Here is a 24,212-nt window from a genome sequence, read left to right as displayed (position 1 = left end):
GGGTTCTTTAACGTGCATGACATCAAACAGTACACGAGTCTTGAGAACTTCGGCTCCATCGAAATTCAACCGCCGTGGCTGGGATCAAACCCGTGTCTTTCGGGTCAGCAGCCAAGCACCATAACAACTGAGCCACCATGGCGGCTAGGGAAAAGTAGCAACTGAAAGATGGAGAGATGGACAACACGAAAAATAACAATAGGCCAGCTGGGCTTCAAAGAAATCAAACAGAAATCTGAGAATTCATTCTGAGAGTAAGTTTCATGATTGTCCCACAGGCATATTCACTGAAAGCCAAGCCCTCCCAGCCAGCTCTGCACTCTCTGCTCTACGCTGTGCAATGCATTTGGACAATGTAACTGAAGTTTACCTAAACAGCGAAGCAATACATAAATGCAACAACACCATGAGTAATGCCACAATATGACTGGAACAGTTAATAAGCACAGCGAAACATTCAGCAAAATTCAACCACCGTGGCTGGGATCAAACCCGCGTCTTTCGGGTCAGCAGCCAAGCACCATAACAACTGAGCCACCGTGGCGGCTAGGGAAAAGTAGCAACTGAGAGATGGAGAGATGGACAACACGAAAAATAACAATAGGCCAGCTGGGCTTCAAAGAAATCAAACAAATATTTAAAATTTTTGAGCTTTAAGTCTGAGAATTCATTCTGAGAGTAAGTTTCATGATTGTCCCACGGGCATATTCACTGAAAGCCAAGCCCTCCCAGCCAACTCTGCACTCTCTGCTCTATGCTGTGCAATGCATTTGGACAATGTAACTGAAGTTTACCTAATCAGCGAAGCAACACATAAATGCAACAACACCATGAGTAATGCCACAATATGACTGGAACAGTTAATAAGCACAGCGAAACATTCAAGAAAACCAAAGCAATTCCATAATATGAATGGAAGAGCTCAGACTGAAAGCAACAGGATAGTCCATATGGAATTTAACTTCCTTTTTTTGCCCTGAGCAATTCAGAACTTCTGCCAGGCCAGCTCACACTTTACAATAATAATCTAGCTCTCAAGCAAGGCTCCACTACCTACAAAAAGTGTGCACGCAAGGACAAGATGCATTCTTGAAGGTGAAGGAAGGTATTCTACACTAATACGCATACCTGTCATCCCGTTTAAATTCGCGCTCATCATAGTCACGGTGCACTGGTGACCTGTCTCTTGGCATATTGGCTTCGTGGCGACGGTCGTGGTCAGAATACTCCCTAAAATACAACAGCCATTTAGCACAATAAACAACTCTGGGGTAGACACCACATGATTCAATTAGTGTGAACAAGATGTGATACAGGAGCAAACACCAGTGCAAGACTCTGAGGTGTGACAGCGTGTGGTGCTCAGCCACACCTGTGGTGCTCAGTGCAGCAGAGCACTCAGCACCACAGGCTTTTGCTTAGAGCCCCTGCAGTTTCCTGATTTCTTACAAGAAAAAAATCTACACTTGTTACTACCAAAAATATCCATCATATCAAATCTCATGGTATTACAGCAGAAAAGATGCACTGAAAACCTACACATTTTGATTATTTCTGCCTTTGTACGCAAGTACATTCTGTGAAGCAGAATAGAAAATTTGTACTTTTTCATGTAGCTTATTGTACACCATACAGCCATAATCAAAGTTCATTCCTGAGTCCCTTCAGCACTTACCTATCCCGTTCCCGAGATGATCCTCTATATGAACGCCTCGCGTCCTGGCTGCTGCAAACCCTCAGCTCTGAAAGAGTAACAATGCGACAACCAATAATGTACAATAGTCAACCACACAGTACACCTGGAGTAGTAGCACCTGGAGTAGTGTAAGGACAACAGCATGCATTTGAAACACTACATCACTGAGAGAGTTATGCACAGACTGTTACATCGATAGTATTTTGTGTGATCCAGAGACTTCACACGATGCCGATCTCGCACATCAGTACAGGCAACAGAATGCTTACTTGTAGTTGATACAGTACTCAGAAAGTCATTCATTATAATATCGTAACATAACTGCAATTTCAGCGTACTTACTTTCATTTTGGGCTAGAGATTACCTATACAGTCGAGCGCAGATATTCTGAACCCACATATATTAAATTACTGCTTATTTCAAACAGTCAGAACATCCAATTGAAAATCCCACCCAAAATACTGCACAATAGTTCGCGCTTATCAAGCTCACATTCAGCGGAATCAAATGATGCACCACGCTCCTGCAAGTGTCGCTTTTCCTAATGGTACTCTTACAATTTAATCTCCCTCATACACCAGCTAAACTTTATTTGTACCGGTACACTTCCACACCTCAGTGCTTAAACTGCCCACATACATATGAAGACGCAGAACACTGCCTTACACAGTGCCACTCAGCCTCCCAGAGCTCCGCCTATACTTCCCCCCCATCCCCACCGTGACTCATCTGGCTCCCCCCCTGGGACTTGAACCTGCAACGCACCCTCGTCACCTTGTCCCAGGACCTGTTAAACACCTAACATAAAGGCCATTTTAATGAACGTGTTACACCACACCAATCACTTTTTGAGTGCACAGACTGGTCAGCTGTGCGGCCTTTGCCACTCTGTGAAAGCATGTGATAAAGTGTATGTGGGGTCTAGCTTGTTATACTTTACTTTACTTACCGTACTTACTTTATGTACCGTACTTTAATTATAACAAGATATTATTCTATTTATCGTGTACCCTTAACAGAATTAGACACCTTCTCAGAGGCAGTGGAGTGGCTAATTCCAAAGCACCACCCGCTGTGGCTTGAATAAGAAAAGCAGTTTAGGCCTAGCAATGCTTAGCAAGCAGTGTATGCAAGCATGCCAGTGGGTAGCACATTTCTGCAATAAGCATGTCACTAGTGTTCCTGGAAGCAAGATATTCTCGCTTCTAGGTTAAAGATAAGCTATATCTATTACCTTGGTTTGGTTTATGGGGTTTAACGTCCCAAAGCGACTCAGGCTATGAGGGATGTCTATTACCGTTTTTATATACTGCATTATTGATACATCAAACAATTCCGTGATAGACTTCGACTTCTAATATTGCTATGTTAGACTATAGTCCTGAAATGCAACCTAGGCCCCAGCATTACAGTTTCTGCCCACCACCATTTCTAAATGAACTGGACCAACTTGAGTGAAAACACAAACACTGATACTTGAAAAACAAGTTCGCTTTAAAATGACTTCACTCTTTACTTATCATGAAAAAAAAGGGCTTTTTTTTTTAGGCTTTCACTGAAAAAAGAACACCCTAGTTGCACTGCCACACAACACATCTTCTAATGCACAGAAGCATGATCTCCTCGCAAAAAAAAATACCATAGACTGCCACACTTCATAATTAAGGAAAGGCCAGCTGAACTTGCCCTCGCAAAGTCAAAATGCATCTCTTTTGGATGCTTCTCTCTTTCTATCCTCGTGCAATGTCTGTTGCTCCTTGTGGACAAATACTCAGACCATACTGTCCAGAATGAAGTTGGTTTGCTCAGAGAAACACTACTATTAACATAAAATACGTGCTCAGTGAACTTCCATACAGGTATTTGTTTTGCAATGTCCAACTTACTAGCTTCTCTTCCTTACACTGTCCCTTTTCCAAAGTGGGGGCACAAAATGATTTCAATCGATGCTTGGAATCATTACAAAGACTGGTGGATGCGACATGCTAAGATGTACCCACTTTTCTGCACACAAGTGCTTTCTACTAGGGATGACTCAAACAACTATTTCTATTGCCCTCACAACTACTGCCCTCAGACCTCCCACTAAGCCGAATCTCTCAAACTATATCGAAAATTCTTAGCATCCTGCTCTGCAAAATAGACAATGCATCATTCTGCAACATTAATGCTGCATACACCTGGCCACCTGAAGCAAACTGCCTCCCTACATTTATTGCTATGCCTCCCTTTCCCAACAGGATCACTCTTGTTTGCATCTAGCCATACACACTGAAAATTTGAGGAACAACTATAAAAATCAGATTTCACAGGGGCATGCCTAATCGAAACCTAGTGCACAATGCACTGCAGGTAAGCTGTTCACGTTTCCTTACCAATCCACAAAATGGTAAGAAAATGCACATCACAAGACTGTACACCTCCAGTAGTATTTGATTACAAACAACACACAATACAGACAGAAAAATACAGGCACACTATAACTCCCAAAAGCTGGTCCCGGTCTGTTGTGTTTTCAGAGTGATGAAGTTTTCGGGTACGCAAAAATGTCAGTATTCCTCAGGCATTAAAAAAATTAACTCTAGTTATTCGGCAGGTAAAGGCAAGCATCACTACATCAGAGATTACTAGTGCATACACTCCATTGTAGTAGGTCCTTGCAGCCCTACAAAACCTGCGGTGAGTGCACATGCAATGTTCTGACACTGCAGAATGTAGTGCCAGTATAAAACAGGCATATGAGATAGTGTGCTTTAAAGTGGGCATGCGTCGAACACTATTTCATATTGAGCTTTAATGTACGCTTGTGTTAAGTATGTTATTTGCCGAATTTAGCATGCGTCACTCTTGCGTATGTTAAAGACTTTTCCAAAATAGCAGCACCTTTCAAAGCAGGGCCCCTTGCCTCGGACTGAACACATCGTTTGTTACTGCTGCTTTCAGTATGTTCATGGGCCGTAAATGGGGTAGTGGGTTTCACTTCACCTCATCCTGCCTATAACAAAACGTACGACCGATAAATTTGCTTTGTTTTTATTTAGTGATGATTCGGCAATTCTAGTCCCAAGAGGAGCCTCGGTTTCTTGACACAACTGATTCCTATTCTAACAACCAGATAGCGTCACTAGGCTGAGCTTATTGTTGCGTCTCCAACTGAAAGTACGAACGTGACAAATGGTGTACCAACCTGCAAAATGCTTGCGTTTAGCGTACGTAAGCATGCATAGGTTTATGGTACATAGACAGAGTCAATTTATACTCTTTTCTAACCATGTCTGTGTACGCTGCAAGCAGACGACACGCAGATGACAACACAATATGAGCCGTGGAGGAACACATTTAACCAGCTCTCCTGATTGGCTGAGGGGGTCTCTACCTTACATAGTGCTGCAAGGAACTTATGAGATGGAGTATAGTTACCAGCAATTACCGTATTTACTCGCATAATAGGCGCACCCCCAGTTTGGTCACGAAAAATCAAGATTTTTTTATTTCTGCGCATAATAGGCGCACCCCGAACTTGGCACTGTGATTATTACTGTATTTACACGATTGCAAGCTGACGCCTCACCGCCCTCCTCGGCCACCTCGAATTTCCGACCTGCCGCGCGCTTGCCGTGTTCAAGAGCAAACTCCCAGCCGTGTAGCTATTAAGGTACTTGCCCGTCGAGCTAAAACAGCAACGCTCAGCGGCAAAGCCACAACCGTGATGAACTAACGCGCTACCGCAGATCCCGGCACTTGACAGCCACAAAAAAACTGGAGCTGGTGATGCTGATGGCGATATGGATAGTGAAAGCTCGCGGCAGAGGAAAACGTTGATGATGATGATGAGCTTGGCCTCGGGCGCAGTGAAGTTCGCGGTGCTGTATTTTGTTTGCCACATCCGGTCGCGTTAGTGGAATGCCCATTACGTTCTTTCTCTTGGGCCCTCCGCAAAACTGCACAGAAGGGGGGTGAGCTCAACCCAGCGGGATACGGGGGGCGCCGGATAGCGGAGGATTACGGGAAACGTCAAACTCCCCTCATGGACGGAGTGGTTAGGTCGCATCCTGTGTGCACGTGTTTACGGCGAGGCGGACCCGCGTCACAGTGCGTGGCTTTGGTCCCATGTCTGCAGCGGCGTGCTTTGACAGCTTGAAGCGCGGTCAACAGGATATTGCCACGCTAGCTGCAGGCGTGGGGAGCGACGATGCGGAACAGATGGGTTGAGGTGACTTTCCTTGAACTTGGGTCAACTCGACGTTGGGAAAGCGAGTGTGTTTGCGAAGCTCGCAGCAGGAAATCATAAGTTTCCAAAATCGTGATGGTAGAAAGTGTACATATGTGTACAGTGTTTGTCACGATGGGTTTACCTTCTTTCCCCAATCATTCATTGGTTGTATTATCCTTTCCAAATTGCTGATTGGTGATGTTTTCCTTTCCCCAATAAGTTATTGGGTGGATGTTTGTACAGTACCTGATTGGTTATTCTCCTCACTGAGGGCGGGGACATAGGGTTTAAAACCAGCTGATTCGGCAGGACTGAGGGCTGGTTTCGTCACATCGAGTCAGTCAAGTGTATATATGCTTTCTCCTTGCTTGTATCTTCCTTTGTGCTTTTAATTGTTATAAAAAGTTAACCTCTCCAGAAGTGTCCTCTTGCAATGTGATTAAAGGGACACTGAGGAGAGCTCTATTAATATTTTTTTATATCAAAATCCGATAGTTCGGCATTTCATGGCTTTGTTGCCACTTGGCCGGCAGCGAAAGATGCATTTATTTCTAAGAATTTTGGATTCGAAGTTGAAATAGTTTTTCCCGCCGCTCTGATTCAAACTTGGGATTCTGCTATGACGACACAGAACTAAGTGACGTGAAACATGACATTCACATGACGTAACGCAGACTCCGTGATTTCTGGCGGCCAGCAGTGCGGCCCAGCAGCAGCCGAAAAGAAAGCTACCGCCGGCCGCACGTTGAAGGCATCTATCGGCTATTGCGGCCATCGCTTCGTTTACATTTGCACCGGCGTTTTGCCAGCGTTACAATGGATCCCGTTCTCGAAGTCGTCAACGAAGTTCTCGCAAATAGACGCCTTTAGCATACCGTGTACCTTGTTACCGTTAGCGGAATACCGGGAGCCCCCATACCGCTGAGAGCAAGCGCTGATTGGTCCCGGCGCTGCAGGAGCGCGCGTAGCTATCGGGTACGTGGCGCCATCTGGCGACGTCAAGGAGATTTGCGCATGCATTTGCTGCGCCTCAGTGATTCGTAACTTCTCGTGTCCTAGTGTTGCTAGAACTATTGGTTCTAGCAACACTGTTTTGTCCTATGACGCCATGAAGCTTGTACTTGCGAGTTTGGCCTGTGGCGGCGATACCTGTATTTTGGTTCTTGCTCTTTTCTATGTTACAGGAGCTTTGTTGTCAGTATGAATGGCGTTTTTGTAATCAGGAGCTGGTATTCTTTCGATGCAAGTCAACTTCAATTTCTCCTCAGTGTCCCTTTAAGCAATTCGAATCTGCAAGACGTCAAGAATCCTACAACAATCATTTTCAACAGCAATTCCCCTCTACGAGATCAAGAGGGGACATCAACTGGCGCCCTCCGTGGGCGGCGTCTGGAAGCTCCTATGCCCGTGTGCGGCCTTCGCGATCAAGCGCACGTTGAGCGCAGCCGGAGCTGATCGCAGAGGCCTCGGCGCGTGCATTTCGAAGTCTATTCCCGCGTGGGTCGTGGAAGGTTTCAGTGCGGCCCTTACACGGATTTTTTTTTTTTTTTAATATTTCCTTTGGGAAAACGGGGTGCGGCCTGCACACAAGCGCGTTTATGCGGTATGTTCAATTTTGCGAGTCGAAAATTTTCCGGAAATTTTACCTCGCGTAATAGGCGCACCCCGAACTTTGAGCCGGATTTTCTGGAAAAAAAGTGCGCCTATTATGTGAGTAAATAAGGTAATAATTCCAGTCAGCTTTGGTTGCTATAAACCTTTCAGTTTTCTTACGAGCTACATCTTCCAGTGCTTACAACATACCAACACCATGAATGTTTCTCAAAACCCCTTCTGCTGTAGCTCCCAATCTAACTGTAAATACATAGCGCACCAGTTTTATGGCAGAGAGCTCGCTGTTGCTAAACCTGGTGACTGACATCTGTGTTACTGACACTTGACAAAAAAGACCTCAGAGACATCTTCACCAACAAGCTGATGAAGCTAACTGCAGATTGAAATCCAAATATGCAGCAATAATAGGAAGTGAGAAAGACTACATGCATGTGATGGGATAAAATGTGATTGACACTTTTTTTTTTCTATAGGTTCTTCCATAAATGCTGGAATAGAAAAGTAAATGTGCTTATTTTGAAAAAAATCATTCTGAAAATACCAACTGTTCCCTTTTTATGTAATAGATAAGTTAAAGGAACCAGCATTCAAATGTTGAAAGAATACGTCAATTCACAGTAAATGAACATACAGTAATCCCTCGTTATAACGAAGTCAGCGGGACGGCGAAAAAATTCGTTATAAGCGATAATTCGATATAAGCGACCGCTCGAAAAAAGCTAAAAAGTCGAGATTTAATTGCGCCACAACTGCGAGGAAGCTGGCGGATGACGCCGCGCGGCGTCCGCCAGCTGCGGCGGTTGCTAGGCAACGGCTCAAGGTGGTCTCTGAGCCTCCTCGGAGCACCGCCACAGCGCAATCGCAAGTTCGTGGCCAATGTAGCTTTCGCTACAAAATTTGCTCGTAGCACATTTGTTACTTCTACCAGCAACTCAGTATTGGTCAGCGATCCTCAAAGATGATACAGTTTTCAAATTTCTTATACCAGAGTTTATTATCTATATCAAGAACAAGCTTTAGCTCATTTTTGTGATCCAGACGAGATCCAGGCTGATCGACAAGCCGGCAGGCTCGGCTTACTTCCCGTTCGCACAAGAAAAATACAAAGCAGCCATGCTGCCATAAAGTCTGCCTCCTAGATTCGAGCAATGACAGCATGTCTGTGCAAGAGTGGAGCTTTCGGCAACGACACTGCCTGCAGGAACGCCGGGTGACAAACTGAGCGCTGCTCCCCGACTGCCCTGGTCGGCGCTAAGCCTAGCCAGTTTCGCATCGATGCCGCAGCTGTTAGCGCTTCGGGACTGGCCAGCACTCAAATAAAGGCGCTACACTCGGCAACCCTTTACTGTCAACCGGTCCCATAATAAAAGATACGTTAGATTTCCGCGACGCCTTCAGCAACGGAGCTAGCTAGCAGACGGCAGGCGAACCGCATCAGGCAGGAGCAGCACTAAAGCGGCTATTGGATGAAATTTTCTTGTATCGCAGTCATCACCTCTACCCACAGGGCTTGCTATGAACTTGAACAAACAATATTATCGCGTTTTCAGGCGCCGGCGGCCGGCATCAAGGCTGGCAGGCCACGGCCGGTCTCGGCGTGCGCGAGCGAGCGAGCGCGTCGAGACCGGCCGTGGGCAGGCCGGCCCGGCTCAAAGAAGCGCGCCCTACGTCATCATGACGCTGCGGCTCTCCGCGCTCGCGTTGGCTCTCGCTACCCGTCGTTTCGTTTGCCGCGGGCGGCCCGTCGTTGACATGACGCATGCGGTGAGCTGCGACTGGACGCTGCGACGCCATTCGCAACTTCGCGCCGCGGTGTATCGCGCTCACTTTTCGCACATTCAGTGACCCTACGGTGCATTTAGACCGTTTGTCTCGTCGAATGGCGTGAATCGAGCATGACCAGTCACTTTTCCGCATCCAAGACACCGCGGTTTTCTGGCATCGCAAAGCGCGAGGAAAACTTTTTCGTGTGGATTCTGTAACGAGGAACACTAGGAATGCGCTTCCGACCGAGATTAACGGTTCGGGCGCGCTGCACCATGGAATTTGGCCCCGCTGAGCAGGGGACACTCGGCACTCTCTTGGTGCCCGTTACTAGGCAGGTCATCGATCGTGGGTTTGGTACTTTTGTGGCCTGTTCTATGCCTGCATGAGTTTGATTCGTCGGTGGTATTAATTTGACACTGCATGCGCAAAGGGCCGCCGCCACGGCGGCGACTCCTACGCTCGGCGGCGGCGATGCCGCCGCTCGCCGCTTCACTCTAAGCGGGTCAAGCTCTTCGTGCGCTTCGAGTAATGCGGCTTAAAATGCACGCGTTTGGGTCGGGACCGGAAGAAATTTCGAATAAAGCGATATTTCGAGTAAAGCGATTTCGTTATAACGAGGGATTACTGTAATTTGACCTCTTGAAGTGCCCACTTGACTTTTATGGTACGGTCAAGCCCACTTGCACTCGCTTAGTACAAAGATGACAAGACCATCACGACGTGCATTAGAGTTTTTTTATAATTATTTTTTATGGGGGTTTAACATCCCAAAGTGACTCAGTCTGTGAGGGACGCCGTAGTGAAGGGCTCCAGAAATTTCAACCATCTGGGGTTTTTTAACGTGCAGTACATTGCACAGTATACGGGCATCTAGATTTTTGCCTCCGTTGAAATTCAACCACCGCGGCCATGATTGAACCCGCGTCTTTCAGGACAGCAGCCAAGTTCTATAACCACTGGGCCACCGCGGTGGCCTCATCAGAGCTATGACACTGAGTGTTTGAATACAAGCACTAGTAGCATTGTGAGTTTTTCGACTGCGGAGCCAAGTTTACGGCACCTCCTCGTTCGTTCCGAGTTATGCCGCCACAGCTCTTCATTGTATCTCAGATGCAGTCCCATTACCCCAATACATATTTCGACGGTAGCACCACCTTTATTCGTAATACGCAGACATTCATTATAACTGTGGCAGTTATAAGTGTGTTTAACTAGTCATTTTTACTGCGAACAGGGCCTGGCTAATCAAGATAATCGTGTAAAAACAAAATACACAAAGCAATACTCCTCAAGGCCATGATTGGCTCACTGCTTTCCCATGGGATATTTTCAATGGAAAACGCTGAAACATATGACCATGCAAGGAGACACATTCTGTTGAGATGCGAGAATGCGATGTGTCACTCGCTTCCCGTGATGGCCAGTAAGCCTACGTAAAACCGTCGTGCAGCAACTTCAGGAGTGTAAGTCAAGCCCAAGCTCTCAGGAATATTTACGCTCTTTCTGAACGGTGAGGCCATAATTTGCCAGTGGCATACATGTCACGGAAGTGATGTAACAAAACCCACGTTTATGGGGTGATGAGGGAGGAAATTGGGGACTTCATTAGTAACTTTCTCAAGCAATGACGTCACCTTTCCGTGCAGAAAAAATGGTGCTACTGTTCCTGAAGGCAAATCTATCTGCCTACAGTAGCTTTAATCTATCTGCCTAGTGTAGCTTTTTTTGTGTGTGTGTGTGTTCATTTCCCCTCTACTGCCCCCTCAATGCTAGCACCAGCAAACCAAATGCTCCGCGTCTTGCATGACACTATCTATAATAACACTTACGCAACAAACAGCCTTTAAAGAAGATGCCACCTTCTCCTTTAACAGCAGCTTCTGCTTCCTCTTCTTCCTTGAACTGCACAAAGCCAAAACCCCCCTTGTGCAGAGAGATGCCTACAAAAAAATAAATAAATGACATTAAAGACTGCAAGTGGGACGAAAATTTCAAGGGTGCTTAATAATCTTACAAGAAAAATGTAAATGCTAGTTTGCTATTTTCTTCACACTGGAATGTTACTGAACCGGTGAGATTTTCATCGAACCAGATCAGAACTGCTTGCAACAGCAAGGAAGTTCATTATGCTCATAGACCACTTCCTTCCACTGTACAGCAGAAGTTGCAAGCACAAGGGGAAGGCTTTACAAGCAAGTTGTTTTCAGGCATTCGTGAGCGAACCACAAAGGCAGACCTGGAAACCACCGCTTCTCACTCTTAGCTTCTGCTGCACAGCCACAGAAACATGCACAACTCAAAGAGGTCACTGACAAAGGCCATGAAAACATATCAATATAAGCACCCGAGATATTCTACATAAATCAAGAGAGAAAAGCTGTGCGATGTGTTTAATTTATACACGCAACGTGCAGCCATTGCTGCAAGCATTAAGTAAGAAAAGTGCTCCTACATAAGACCACTGAGACAACAAAGTCCTTACGGCAATACTCATGCCCTGAGCATTTATACCCTTTCCCAAACCAGAAGTTTTCATTGTGAATTAGGCAACTGTTGCATACCTTGAATCTCACCGTACTTCGAAAATAATTTCTGCAAGTCTTCACGCTCTATGTGCTTTTTGAGATTTCCCACATAGATGCGTGATGAGGCTTTGGCTGGGTCTGATGTGTCGCTGCTCATATGGGTGTCCATCAGCTATCGCTGAAAATATGAAAAGACAGATTTAATGACAGAAAGCATTATTCATTTATTTAATGTCCCTCACAGGCTCCTACACAGAGCATTCCGTTATAGCAGTACACATGAATCAAAAATACAAATGCTGGCTACAACTATATACATAAAAGATCATAACAGAAAAACAAACAAGTGCACATACTTCCATGAGAAAGAAATATGAGGAACAACAAAGAATTAAAAACAATGAACCAAGTGATAGCATGACAGTGTTTTCGTAGTGCATACAATTTTACAGCTTGTTCTAGAGTAATGTACGTCAACTATGGAAGCAATAGTCAGAAAAACTATTCTAGAGTGAATGGCACATGGAAATATAGGTGAACTGAATGCTAACATTTTGCCAGAAATGTATCGAAAGTTGAGATTAATTGTGGCTGCAATGTAAGAAAAATAGTGGAAAAGGGGGGACAGTCTCCGGCAATGTATGTAGTTATGAAAGACACACAAAAGGGCTATTTGTCCATGAACCTCTCATCTTTGAAGAGAAATATCCTGCTTGAGTCACATTTGTGATCACCTGATTGCCAAAGCAGCTCAATTTTGAAAAGGACCCTATATCATAGGTTAAATATTTTTAATACGGTGACCATATCAGTGAAGCAAATTCTAGCAGTGGATGGATGAAGATGAAATAGCAGAGAGATCAGGAATCCAAGATGAGAATGGGTAAATTACAGCAAAAACACCCTTGTGTCGTGCTTTGCTGCAAATGGTGGCAATGTGAATGAACGCTAGGCTAGGAGCAAAATGAATGCCTAGGTATTTATAAAATAAACCATGGGATACAACATTCACTTATTAAGTGATTAAAACTAGAAACAGTTTTCTAGAGCACTAATGTCTTGACCTTGAGCTTTCAACGTTATGAGTCATTTGCTGCTGCCTTTTGCAGCAGTTAAGGTAAGCTGAAGATAAGCACGAGTTCTAGATGATTGTTGGCATTGTTAATCAAGTGACAGATAATGCATCCAAAATGGTCTCAAACTAGAAGAAATTAATATAGGCAAATCGTTAACGTATATTAGAAAGAGTAAAGGCCAAGGACACTGCCCTGCCGGCTACCCGAAGTTACATCAGACAGAGGCTAGGAAAAGCTATAAACAGCCATAAACTGCCGATGCAGAGCTAGAAATGACAGCGTTGCAGTGTCGAGTTGAAGAGTGGGTGTTTTTCCAATTAGGCAGAAGCGAGGTACTCTCTATTAAAATGTTAAGCCAGTTATTATTGGCACTAAAGTGCATGTCAGTAGTGAAGTCTAACAAATGCAAGTCACATGACTACCCCTTACTAAGGCCATTTGTTCAAGTAATCTGCAGCAAAGCATGCAAAAGATTGTTCGGTATTTACTGGGTTAATGTCTACTACCAGACTTATGCCCCTGTCACACTAGCAAATTTAATGTCATTCGAATCGAATGACATTAGCACCTAATGTCATTAATCAACTGCTACACGGGAACATGTAATGTCATTAAGTTCGAATGACATTCGCCATCGAATGAGTTGGGGGAACTCATTCGCATTCGATCTCGAACCGAATGCGTACTCTGGACACCAGATACGCAGCAGAAACAAGCGACACGAAAAAATAATGTGCACACTGCCAAACCTAGAAAGTGCATTTATTTAGTTCTGCTGAAAAAAAAGTTAATGTTGGTGTGAATCTGTTCACACTAGAGGCTGTCGTGGATAGCTATTACTCTCGGTCTCAGCAGCCTACAGCAGCGGCCGAGCGTGAAGCAGTGTCTTTCCCGCGACCGTTGATCATTTTGGGATGCATGATTCTTGCTGGTTGGCGTGCCATGTTCGTTAAGCTCGAAAGTACTTAAAGACGTAACTGAGCAGTTCACCTTTTGGAAGTCATTTCCAAGCTCCGCGCGTGTCCGCGCACCGCCATGTCAGCCATTTTGTTTGTTTACATTTTTTTATTTTTTTATTTATTTTATTTATTGATACTGCGATCTTTTACAAGACCTTCGCAGGGTGGGCACACAATAGAGAAATACATAAATTCTGGAAACAACAAAACGGTCTCGGGTACAAGCAAACAATTCAAAAACAATTGATCAACAATTTAAGATCAAGAACACAATTGCAAAAAGTACAAACGAAACACAGAAATGTAGCGGTACGACATAAAAAAAAAAGTTAAAGGTGGCTTTCAAACCTTTTTAGTGAAGTTTGGGTTACTGCATCATTAGTTAGATTATTCCAGTCTGTAATCGTTCTGGGGAAAAAAGAGTACTTAAAGGGTCAGTCTACTGAATTTTATCGACCATATTTTCTTTGCGGCAACCGATAGCTCTTTACTCAAATTACCGTTTAGCCAGCTGTGGTGTAAAGGAGTGCGGTAGAACATTTCAAAATAGAATTTATTAATGTGGGAACACATCTGTATGAGATGGTAGTCTCATCTGGCAACCATCTGGATTTCCGCCGCGCGGCGACAAACATGGCGGCGCCCGTCGAAGCCGGACCTCTCGCTTCGGACTGAATTCTCGTTGTTGCTGCCTTTTTCAGTGCGTTCGCTGGCCATAAATGGGGCGCCTGTCTTTCGCTTCGTCTCATCTCGCCTATAAGAAAACATATAAGAGATAAATTTGCTTTATTTTAATAATTAGAGTGACGATTCTTCCGCTCCTAGGCTTAAGTGGAGAGTCGGTTTGTTTACAGCAATGGTTCCCGTCCTGACGACCAGATGGCGCCACTATAGGCTGAGTTTATTTTTGCGTCTCTGCTAGCATACGCTGAACTAAAAGTGGGAATGTGCCTGCGTTTTGCGTACGTGTAACTATAAATATTCATTAAGCAAACAAGGGAAGGGTAAAAAGCGAGCGCTACGCCTTCTACAGTTTACTAGAACAAAACGTGCGTTTCTCTGACATTGGGGCATACAAATGGTACGTAGTATATTCACTTATGCTTCTACAAAAAAAGACTACCACTTTCTAGAACAAAATGGACGTTTGGGGTCGCCACCATGCTTTTTTACGCGACTTTTAACGCCGAATTAAAATATAAATTCCTGACTAAACCGGGCGCAGACCCCTCGTTATTGATGTTATAGGGTGCCAACTACCAGACTATGCCATTATTTATACACTCATCTCGGTGAGTAGACTGACCCTTTAAAGGTGTTAATTCGTGCATTTATCGGATTAGTGGTTAACTTTGTACTTGGCTTGGCTTTTGATGGCTAAAGTGGTGCAGAATGGCCGCAAATAATATTTTAAGCCTATAATACAGCGCACAAATGTTCTCACCCGCTTTTGAAACACTGCACAACAATTTCAAACATCTTTTATGCGCGCTGATGTCGTTCAATTGGACTATCTTTTTTTCACTGATCGTCGACGCCACCATTTTCGAATGACATTATTTTTTCCCATGTAGCACCGAAAGAGACCAAATGACATTCGATGCATCGAATGCCATTAGGTTCGAATGACATTAAATTTGCTAGTGTGACAGGGGTATTAATCGACCAACAACTGAATTTTAAGGAACCAATTTTTTTCAGAACAATGAGGACGTCCAAAGTACACAAGTCTGATCAGGTTTTGTTATAAACCGCTGTAAATATTTTTCCATTCATGGATGCGGCCGTTTTTATGTATCCCCATGCTGAAAACCATGACCAGCGAGCGCAATAGTCCCAGCCACCAGACAGCAATTAACAGCTTTAGTCGAATTAATGGGGGAGCAGAGGAGGCTGGGGCAACAGAAGGTGGTGAGGAGGACATGCCGGGGTGAGCGGGGCGGTGGAAAGATCTAATAATGGCATAACGGGGCTTTAGTGCATCGCTTGATCGCAGCACCATTGCACTAGGAGTGGTATGAGGACACCTAGTGACCTGTGAATGTGACATAGAAAATTAACAATTACGCATATATGGGCATTACAGGCTGGTTCACATGCAAGCGACTGAGTGAACTGAGCAGTTGAGCGGCGTGTTGCCGCGAAAAATTGGGCACTAGAAACCTCGCCATTTGAGCCGACATGAAGACTCAAAACAGGTTTTGGCGTCGCAGCAGCAGGATTCACTAGCGTATTCACTTGCATATGAAACAGGCTTAAAGGTGCAGTGAAGAGGAATCTGGACTTGTCTTTTTGCCGTGGGAACTCTATCTACACGTTCCGAGCATTCTTAGAAACCTTGACTTATTGCCCTGTGTGGCCGATTTCCCTATGTAAATCATATTACCGTCCGGCTCCCGCCCTTTTTTTTTTAATTCTCGGCGTACAGTGGGTGGAGTCGACCAATGCATGGAGTGCCTTTCAGCCAGCTCCATGAAGGCTTTGCTTTTACTTTATTTTGTTTTACAGGTTTCCGTGAATTAACAGTTTCATTCGCAGATAATATAGCCACAAAATAAGCCCGCAGAAATAAAAATTCGCATGGACTATTTCCTACTATGGATTACTACATATTACTCCGCCGATGGCAGAGCGGCAAGCCGCCACGGGACTGGGTGAAAGGCACTCCACGTGTTGGTTGACTCCGCCCACCGTACACGGAGAATTAAAAAAAAAAGGCGGGAGCCGGAAGTTAATCCAATTTAATTAGGGAAATCAGCCACACAGGGCAATAAACCGAGTTTCTAAGAATGCTCGGAACGTGTAGATTGAGTTCCCGCAGCAAAAAAATGAGTTCAGATTCCTCTTCAGTGCACCTTTAACACTGTCGTGTTGTACCTTTAAGGTGGTGCCTATGAAGGAACGAAAGTTTCGGAGGAAAATTTTTTTTTATTTTTTTCGCGTAGAGCAATGAAATTTGGAAATGTTATTGGAAAGTAAACTGAATGCTTAAATGCAAAATTTCACTGAAATATCTCAAATAGTTTTAACATTATTTTTACATATTTCATTGCAATACCAAATCTGCAGAAAGCCTGGCGTGACAACAAAACATGGTAGGAGCCTGCAGTCGCGCTTAAGTCTAACCAAAGGGACTAGTTGATGCAGTGACAGTTTCTAAATATCTTTAACAGGCCAGGCTGATTTTTTTTTCTACACAAAATGTTACATCCTTGCTTGTGCAATGCACTCATTATCATCATGTCAAATTATAATGGAATTAAAAAATGAGAAAGTAATTAAAAATACAGGAACATCACTGCACAAAAATTTTATCAAGGAACACAACGCGACAAATCACATGAAAATCCATGAAGCCATTGTCATGCTACACTGTCTGCAAGCAGGCCGGTCAGGTCAAAAAACACTTCTGAGAAAAGTGGCATTGTCACGGAGATTTAAACCAGTTTTTTACTACCTACGATCACAAAAACATTTTTTCAAAGTCACTTCTGGGCTCGTTTTGGGGAAAATTTTCAGAGATATAATGAGAAAAACCTTAAAAATATGAAATCTAGTATTTTCTAAAATTTGATTTTTTTTAATCGATATTCATGATTTGAAAGCCGCATCATCTGATTTCGCCTGTTTATGTATGAAGCCTGCTTGACCTAGAAAGCAAAGCCTCAAACTGAAACCAAAGTGAAAACCGAAGCACTAGCACACCTAATTTGCATTTGGCCTCGCCACACTAAACCATCCGCCACTTTTTTATTCAGATTTCTCTCATTTACCTCACTACTCAGTATTCCACAGCTTGGATATGTTTTCCAAGGTATATCAATGACCTATGCCATCTCATTTAAAAACTATGATACATGACCAAATATGACACAATATGACCATAGAATTCAGTCTCTGTTGTGAGCAGACAAGGAGTTTGAAGGGATACAGAGGACAAAGTGGAGCTGGTCTGTATTCGAATGGCAAAAATGCTACTTTCACTAAAACAGAGCTTTTATAAGCTAGAAAACGGGGGAAAAAATGAAATACACGTGTCGCCATCACCAGCTGATTTCACAAGCAATTTGCATGTTTCACCAGTTCTTTGGACATGAATCCAAAAGGGTAGGCAATATCAAGATTTACTTTAAAATGGTGATCACAGAGCCCCTTTCAATATAGACATCACAGTTCGTATACTGTGGTGGGAAAATTCTTAAATGCAATTTTCTCGGAAAATAAATGTCTTCAGCTGCTGGACAAACATCAATATAGCTAGAGAGCCATACATTCGATTTTTACTAAGAACGAAGAAAAGCCCCAACCAGCCTTTCATTCCATGTGTCACACAACAATGGCAATGAAAGGCATTCCAAGATGGTGAAACTCACCGAGAGTGATCACAATTAGGTGCACAGCTAGATCAGGCTTAGAGATGGGATGTTTTACTCTACTTCTGAACTAAGTCGCACGCCACCAGTATACTCAGGTTTGGCATTTATAAGCAAAGTCAAAGTGCAGGATTAAGGAGTGTTAAAGAAAAGAAGCACTAACTTCTACTAAAAGCAGTGTGGCACAGCTGTGCAATACTAGCCGTGCTCAAAAATTAATGCTGCTGCTAAGTGTGGTTAAATCTGGCACTTGGAAGTCACTGCTTGGGTAAGTTAGCAAACAGGTGTGAAATTTTGTATCGAAATGAATTAACCTCATTTTTTTCATTGACACTACTGCATCTACCACTGCTGCATCAAGGAAACACCATGCAATCCAGGCATTTTTAAAGAAACTATTTTGCAAGCATATTTACTGTCAATGAGCTACTTTCTCCAACTGAAAATTTGGCACTTTATATTGTTGTCATGTTTTGTTTTGCTTATATTTCTATTAGTGCTATTTGCCTTATTGCCACAGATGAATGGTTTTGTAATGATGACTTCTGCAAAGTCTGCAAGCCTGCAAAATTTGTAGCAATGTTAGTATCAGGCAGATCACACATTCCAGAAAGAAAGAAAAGGATACCAGCCAAGAGGCACCAGCCAGGAGGCAAACTCCAGACTGCAAACTCTTACTAAGCAAACTCAACCATTGGATCAGGATCCAGAAGAAAAATCCTAACTGGGCAAAATACCGTCTGGCATGAAGGGCATGCCCCTTCCCATTATGACAAACAATAGCTTCTTGCAAGAGAAATGCATTTTCACATCTATGCACGTCTGCCATGTCTACTGCTAGTATGCGAAAAACATTTGTACAATATGCGGCAAGACTGACTAATGAAAGTATGCTCAGTTGCACAATGCCACTGACAGAGCAAGCAATGCGGGAATTTGTGACCCTGCACCCAATTCCGCAACACTGTCATTAGAAACAACGTGATTTTTACTGAGAACTTTCCTATCAATGGTTACCCTCATTTTTATGCTCCCCAATACTGGCAAACATGGTAAGGAAGTGTGACAGCAATTGCACGCCAGCAAAAGTGAGGAACCAGAAACTAATGTGGCCCCAGCAACCAGGCAGTTATCAGACAGTTTGAGCACAGCATACTGTCCACTTGCATTTCCGCACATAAACTGCCATCACTGCTCTATGATGCGAATTTTGTAGACTAGCTTTAGTGAACCAATGAAAAAAAGTAGGACCATTCAGAAACAACTCTGATGTGAAGGGAGCGCTGCTTCTCAAAATATATATATATATCATTTCCCCTCCCTAGTCTGCTTAAATGCTTAACGAGGGCCTTGGTTCTGGCAGCCTTGATGCCATAGGAAGCATAAGAGGGTTCTCACACAGCTTTCACCCTCGCCGTTCGATGACGTTCCGCAACACACCAACGGTAACTCAGGACGAACGTGGGTGGCACTGATGAACACTCTCATGGTTAGGTCAAATGTAAACATAAATAACCCCAAAAGCAGATCTGACAGCGACGTAAATCCAGTGTTCCTTGGTTTCTGTGGCTGTTGGCTTCTCTCATATATATATATATATATATAGGGTAGGAACTAACTTGGACCAAGATTTATAAAAAAACTAAGCGTTCTTCACAACTCAAGCCGTGTGGATGTTGTTAGGGTTTGTCTTAAGTTACAGTACCTTTTTTTCGCTCTTCCTATTTGAGTAATTACTCAAGATAAATAAATTAACTTTTTAAATATTGCTTGAAACGTTCAGGCGTCAATAGGAAAGTTGTGGAGCTCCACAAATATTGCCCAACCCAGGCACTTCCAACCAGATAGACTTAGCGTGGGCGTTTTTATTCGAGAAAAACAAAAGCCCGCGGCGTTTAAGAAACACCACGTGACAGCGCACTCCGTGCGCCCGGATGCGCCGCGATTACAGCGCTCTCATCCGTGCTTTGTAAAAAGCATCACTCACTTCGCGCCTTTTGTGCTGCCCAAGACACGGCTTCGCGTTGTGCTTGGTTCCAAGACAAAAGCCAGTGGGTACGGACTGGTGGTCACGTGGTGTTGACGTCACGACCTTCTCAATAACATACACAGATCATGGCGAGTACTCATCGGCAGTATCGAAAATATGTGCATCTTTGATAACATCTTTCGATACATTTTGTGTATCAGTATTCTGCGTAGCACGCCATACCGAAAGTATCGGAGTGTCGGTATCGAAAATACATTTTTAGTGTATCATGTATTTTAACAATATTCGATACTGAAAAAAAGTGTGCCCCGGATTTCGAGGCTGCTCTGAGTGACTTTGAAGGAGAGTCAAAGTCTGGGTATTGGTACATATTTCTGACTGGTTTTGAGTGGTTGAGTGGTAGCGCAATGAAAAAAGGAAAAAATTAGGAAGAGACGCTGCCATTTTCCGTTGGCCCAATCAGTTGTCTTTCTTCCCAAGTTTGTATATAGCTTGGCAGATATACGACATGTATGTAGTGCTTCTGCAGACTCTATGACAGAAGGGACAAGGAAACAGGCTCACTGTTATAGCACAAACAACATCCCTTCACCCCTATATCAAACACAGTGACTTTTGCTTTCATGCTCAGGAGCTTGTTAACTTTGTAAGAATGCTAAAGGTCCTGCATTTTTATTGTTCTTACAAAGTTAACAACAAATGCTCTGCAAGCTTCTACTGTTTTCATGCTCAGGAACTTGCAGAGCATTTGTTGTTAACTTTGTAAGAATGATAACAGTGCATGACCTTTATCATGCACTTTTATCATTCTCACTAAGTTGACAACAAATGTTCTGATAAAGGTCTTGCACTGCCCACCACGGTGGCGCAGTGGTTATGGCGCTCGGCTGCTGACCCAAAAGACGCGGGTTCGATCCCGGCCGCGGCGGTCGAATTTCGATGGAGGCGAAATTCTAGAGGCCCGTGTACTTTGCGACGTCAGTGCACATTAAAGAACCCGTGGTGGTCGAAATTTGCTGAGCCCTTCACTACGGCGTCCCTCCTAGCCCGAGTCGCTTTGGGACTTTAAATTCCCATAAACCATAAACCAAAACTGGCTTTCATTGCTTTGGAAAGAGGCTGCCAAATTAGCTGTAGAAACTAGCTGAAGGCTGACTCATCAGCGCTGTGGAGTGTGCTCATGTACAGGGTGATCCACTCTTATGGTGAACATGCGACTGTTTTCACGCTACGCTGTTAGGAACGCTTGCGTGTACGTCTCAGCCGCACTTAAAGGAAAGTGGTAGACAACGTGACAAATCGCCTCTAAGTTCTGTGCGTATGCCACTTTGCTCCGATGTGCGGCCGTGTCGAGCGCCAACTCAGTCGCATGTTCACCCTGAGAGTGGATCACCCTGTAGCCATCTGCAATTTGTTACATGCACAGGTATCTTTACACGCATAAATGTATAGTTTTTTTGTGCAGATGAAGTACACCTTTATTCAGTACACATTATTTTCTCATTGTTCGTCTGTCGGGTGTGCATAATCACTTACTGGCCGTTATACTGTGCACAGTAGCACTCAGAACTGTGCTTGTGTAGGTGTTGTCAGCTTAGGCAGCATTACGTACAGTTCGGTCGGGTATGGTACAGTAAGCGTTTAACATCCTGAAGTGGCACAAATCTATGAGACATGCTTTAGTGGAGGACTCCAGATTCATTTCAACCCCCTAGTGTTCTTTAATATGCACCAACATTGCAGAGCACACGTGCATTATATCATTTTGCCTCAATTGAAATGCTTTCGTGGCGACCAAGATTCGGTTCCATGTCCTTGAGCTCAACAGCTGCACCACTGCACTCGCAGGTGGCTGTGTTTGGGGCTTGCGAGACAAAGACTGCATTCGCCAAGCAACTCGAGAAGGAATAGCTCCAGCAAGCTGCAGATAGTTCTTCAGGAGGCTGCATATTTTGCACGTAGGCCTGCTGTGGTCTGAGTCATTTTATTCTCAGTCATTTTCATTCTTTCTGAGTCAATATTTGCCCCGCATCTCCCTCCTCTACCCTACAGGTGGAGAAGGAGAGTGGGGCAGGGGGATGGTTGACAGGTGGCAGGAGGAGAAAGACAAATCCCCCTAAACGAGGCTTCACACAGACGCCGACACCAAAGCCGCCAGACAGTTTCCGCCTTTCCGCTATCACATTGAATCGGTCCCAACTATTCAGCTGAGAGACTGCATGCCACCTTTTCCCGAAACCCCACCATAAGACGGAGAAAAGTCATGGGAAAACACATGCCCACACATCTGAAACAGCCGATGAATGGCCCAAAAACAGTACACGGGACAACAGCAGTCCATGATGGAGGCCATAAACGATGCCGAGAAAGTTTGGACTGTCCAGGAAAAGCATTTCTTTTTCTGATATGCTTTAATGGTGGGCACAAATAGAAGACACTAAAAATTTGATCTATCGCACTTTAGAAGCCTTTTTTTTTTGTGAACCTTTCATGTAAGCTGTTTATACCGAATTGATCCAAGTGTGTTTCACAACGAAGTTTGCAAATAAAACACTGCTGTGGAGCATCACACAGCTTTAGACAGGTGTTCCCGGCAACCTCAACTCTACCTGCTAGTCAAAGAAATAAAATTTATTCTTTGATACTTCAAAGCCTTCTTAAAAATTTGGTAGGCTTGTGAAGCCAAGTGGACCACCAGTGAGACACGTGCCGAAGCACTCAGTTTCCAACGGATCGCACAAAGCGATATGCAAAGTCGCTCTTGCCACTTCATGGCAGCTCAGTGAAGCTCTTTTCACCAGTGATTTGCACCCAAAAAAAATATAAGGGGTGGCCCACAGGAATCGAGGTTCAAAGAAATCACTGCCGCAGTGAACGTGTTACAGAGCATATGTACTAAGCAACATACCACCAAACAACAAAACTGGTCCTGATGGGACAGCGTTCTGATACCCCGGTGTAAATCCGCTAGTTATCTATCCAGTTCGACACAGCAAATAATATGCATCATGATCATTTTATCACAACAGATGCATATTCATACCACATCAATAACTTCAATACAGCGACTCTGTTCACACGCCTTCGTAAAACAAGAACGCCAACTTGAACAAGGGAAGCTGACTACACAGAACACTCGCTACAGAGGTTTCAAACGGCGTCGTGAAGAAATTAAACCGCTTATAAAGTCAGTGATACGCCTGTGGTACGAATGTCCGTGTTGCACTTTCCGAACATGCCGTTCTTCTCTATAGCCAACGATACTAGTTAAAAGAAAGAAACGGTACTATACGCATGTGTACACATTCCCTAGGTAACAACAAAAAGAGGCTGAATTTCAACTCAATTCCATTCAAGTGATGAATCGTGACGCTAAATGACGTGCCGCTACGCGAACCTGGACATGTTGCGCACAGTACAGACACACAATACGTTTGTTAGTGATCACCCATGCACCAGTATATTTTGAAGCGTCGTGCAAAAGTTCCACCTGTAAACTCCAAGTATAAAAGCGCCTGCCCCGAAAACAAAAATCATTACTTTTCTCTTAGGGTTACCTACCAGGGCGATTGTGGTAGACAACGTATATTTCATCACAGTCTTTTGCTGGCATATTACAGAAAGTCTAAGCTTACCTCGCAATGATACCAGCACAAGCGGATTGTACGACTGATGCCGGCAAAAGCGCCTCGGTATCAAAGCTACCACCGCGGTACAATAGTGGCCACACGCCGCACCACAGCCATCGGCTAGGCCAACGCCATCGACGACGCCGTTGGCTAGGCAAGGAAGCGCTGGCAGCGCCTCCTTTACGAGGATGCCTGCCGCGTCAAACAGGCTGCAGGGTCTCTTTCTTTTTTTAGTTTCTTTACGAAGTACAGCCGTCCAAATCTTTAGCTGGCGTGCGCGATGGCCGCTTTTTCTGCGCTTTGTGGCGAAGCAAATTTGGGGAAAGCTCAATATTAGGCTGGGGTTTAGTGAGCCTCTGCTTAAATTTG

The 24,212-nt window shown here is 44.2% G+C and overlaps 1 protein-coding gene across 5 annotated transcripts in view; it reads right to left on the bottom strand.

Moving 5' to 3' along the window:
* Positions 1-24,009, bottom strand: part of Neos (nuclear receptor coactivator protein neosin) — a 99,604-nt gene extending 75,595 nt beyond the window's left edge. For 3 of the 5 annotated variants that reach the window (XM_089580242.1, XM_089580244.1, XM_089580246.1), the window contains exons 1-5: positions 23,850-24,009; positions 11,853-11,994; positions 11,121-11,231; positions 1,676-1,742; positions 1,129-1,230 (exon numbers count right to left, since the gene is read on the bottom strand). In XM_089580242.1, the coding sequence (XP_089436368.1) occupies positions 1,129-1,230; positions 1,676-1,742; positions 11,121-11,231; positions 11,853-11,985 (413 nt within the window). In that variant the 5' untranslated portion in view covers positions 11,986-11,994; positions 23,850-24,009. Of the gene's footprint in view, positions 1-1,128; positions 1,231-1,675; positions 1,743-11,120; positions 11,232-11,852; positions 11,995-23,775 lie in introns of all 5 variants that reach the window. The other 2 variants (XM_089580243.1, XM_089580245.1) reach the window with 2 other exon arrangements.
* Between the last annotated feature and the right edge of the window lie 203 nt (positions 24,010-24,212).

Source organism: Amblyomma mixtum, chromosome 3 (assembly GCF_055824585.1).
Source record: "Amblyomma mixtum isolate Tamu chromosome 3, ASM5582458v1, whole genome shotgun sequence".
Lineage (NCBI taxonomy): Eukaryota > Metazoa > Arthropoda > Arachnida > Ixodida > Ixodidae > Amblyomma > Amblyomma mixtum.
This window is presented reverse-complemented; position numbering and strand designations above follow the sequence as displayed.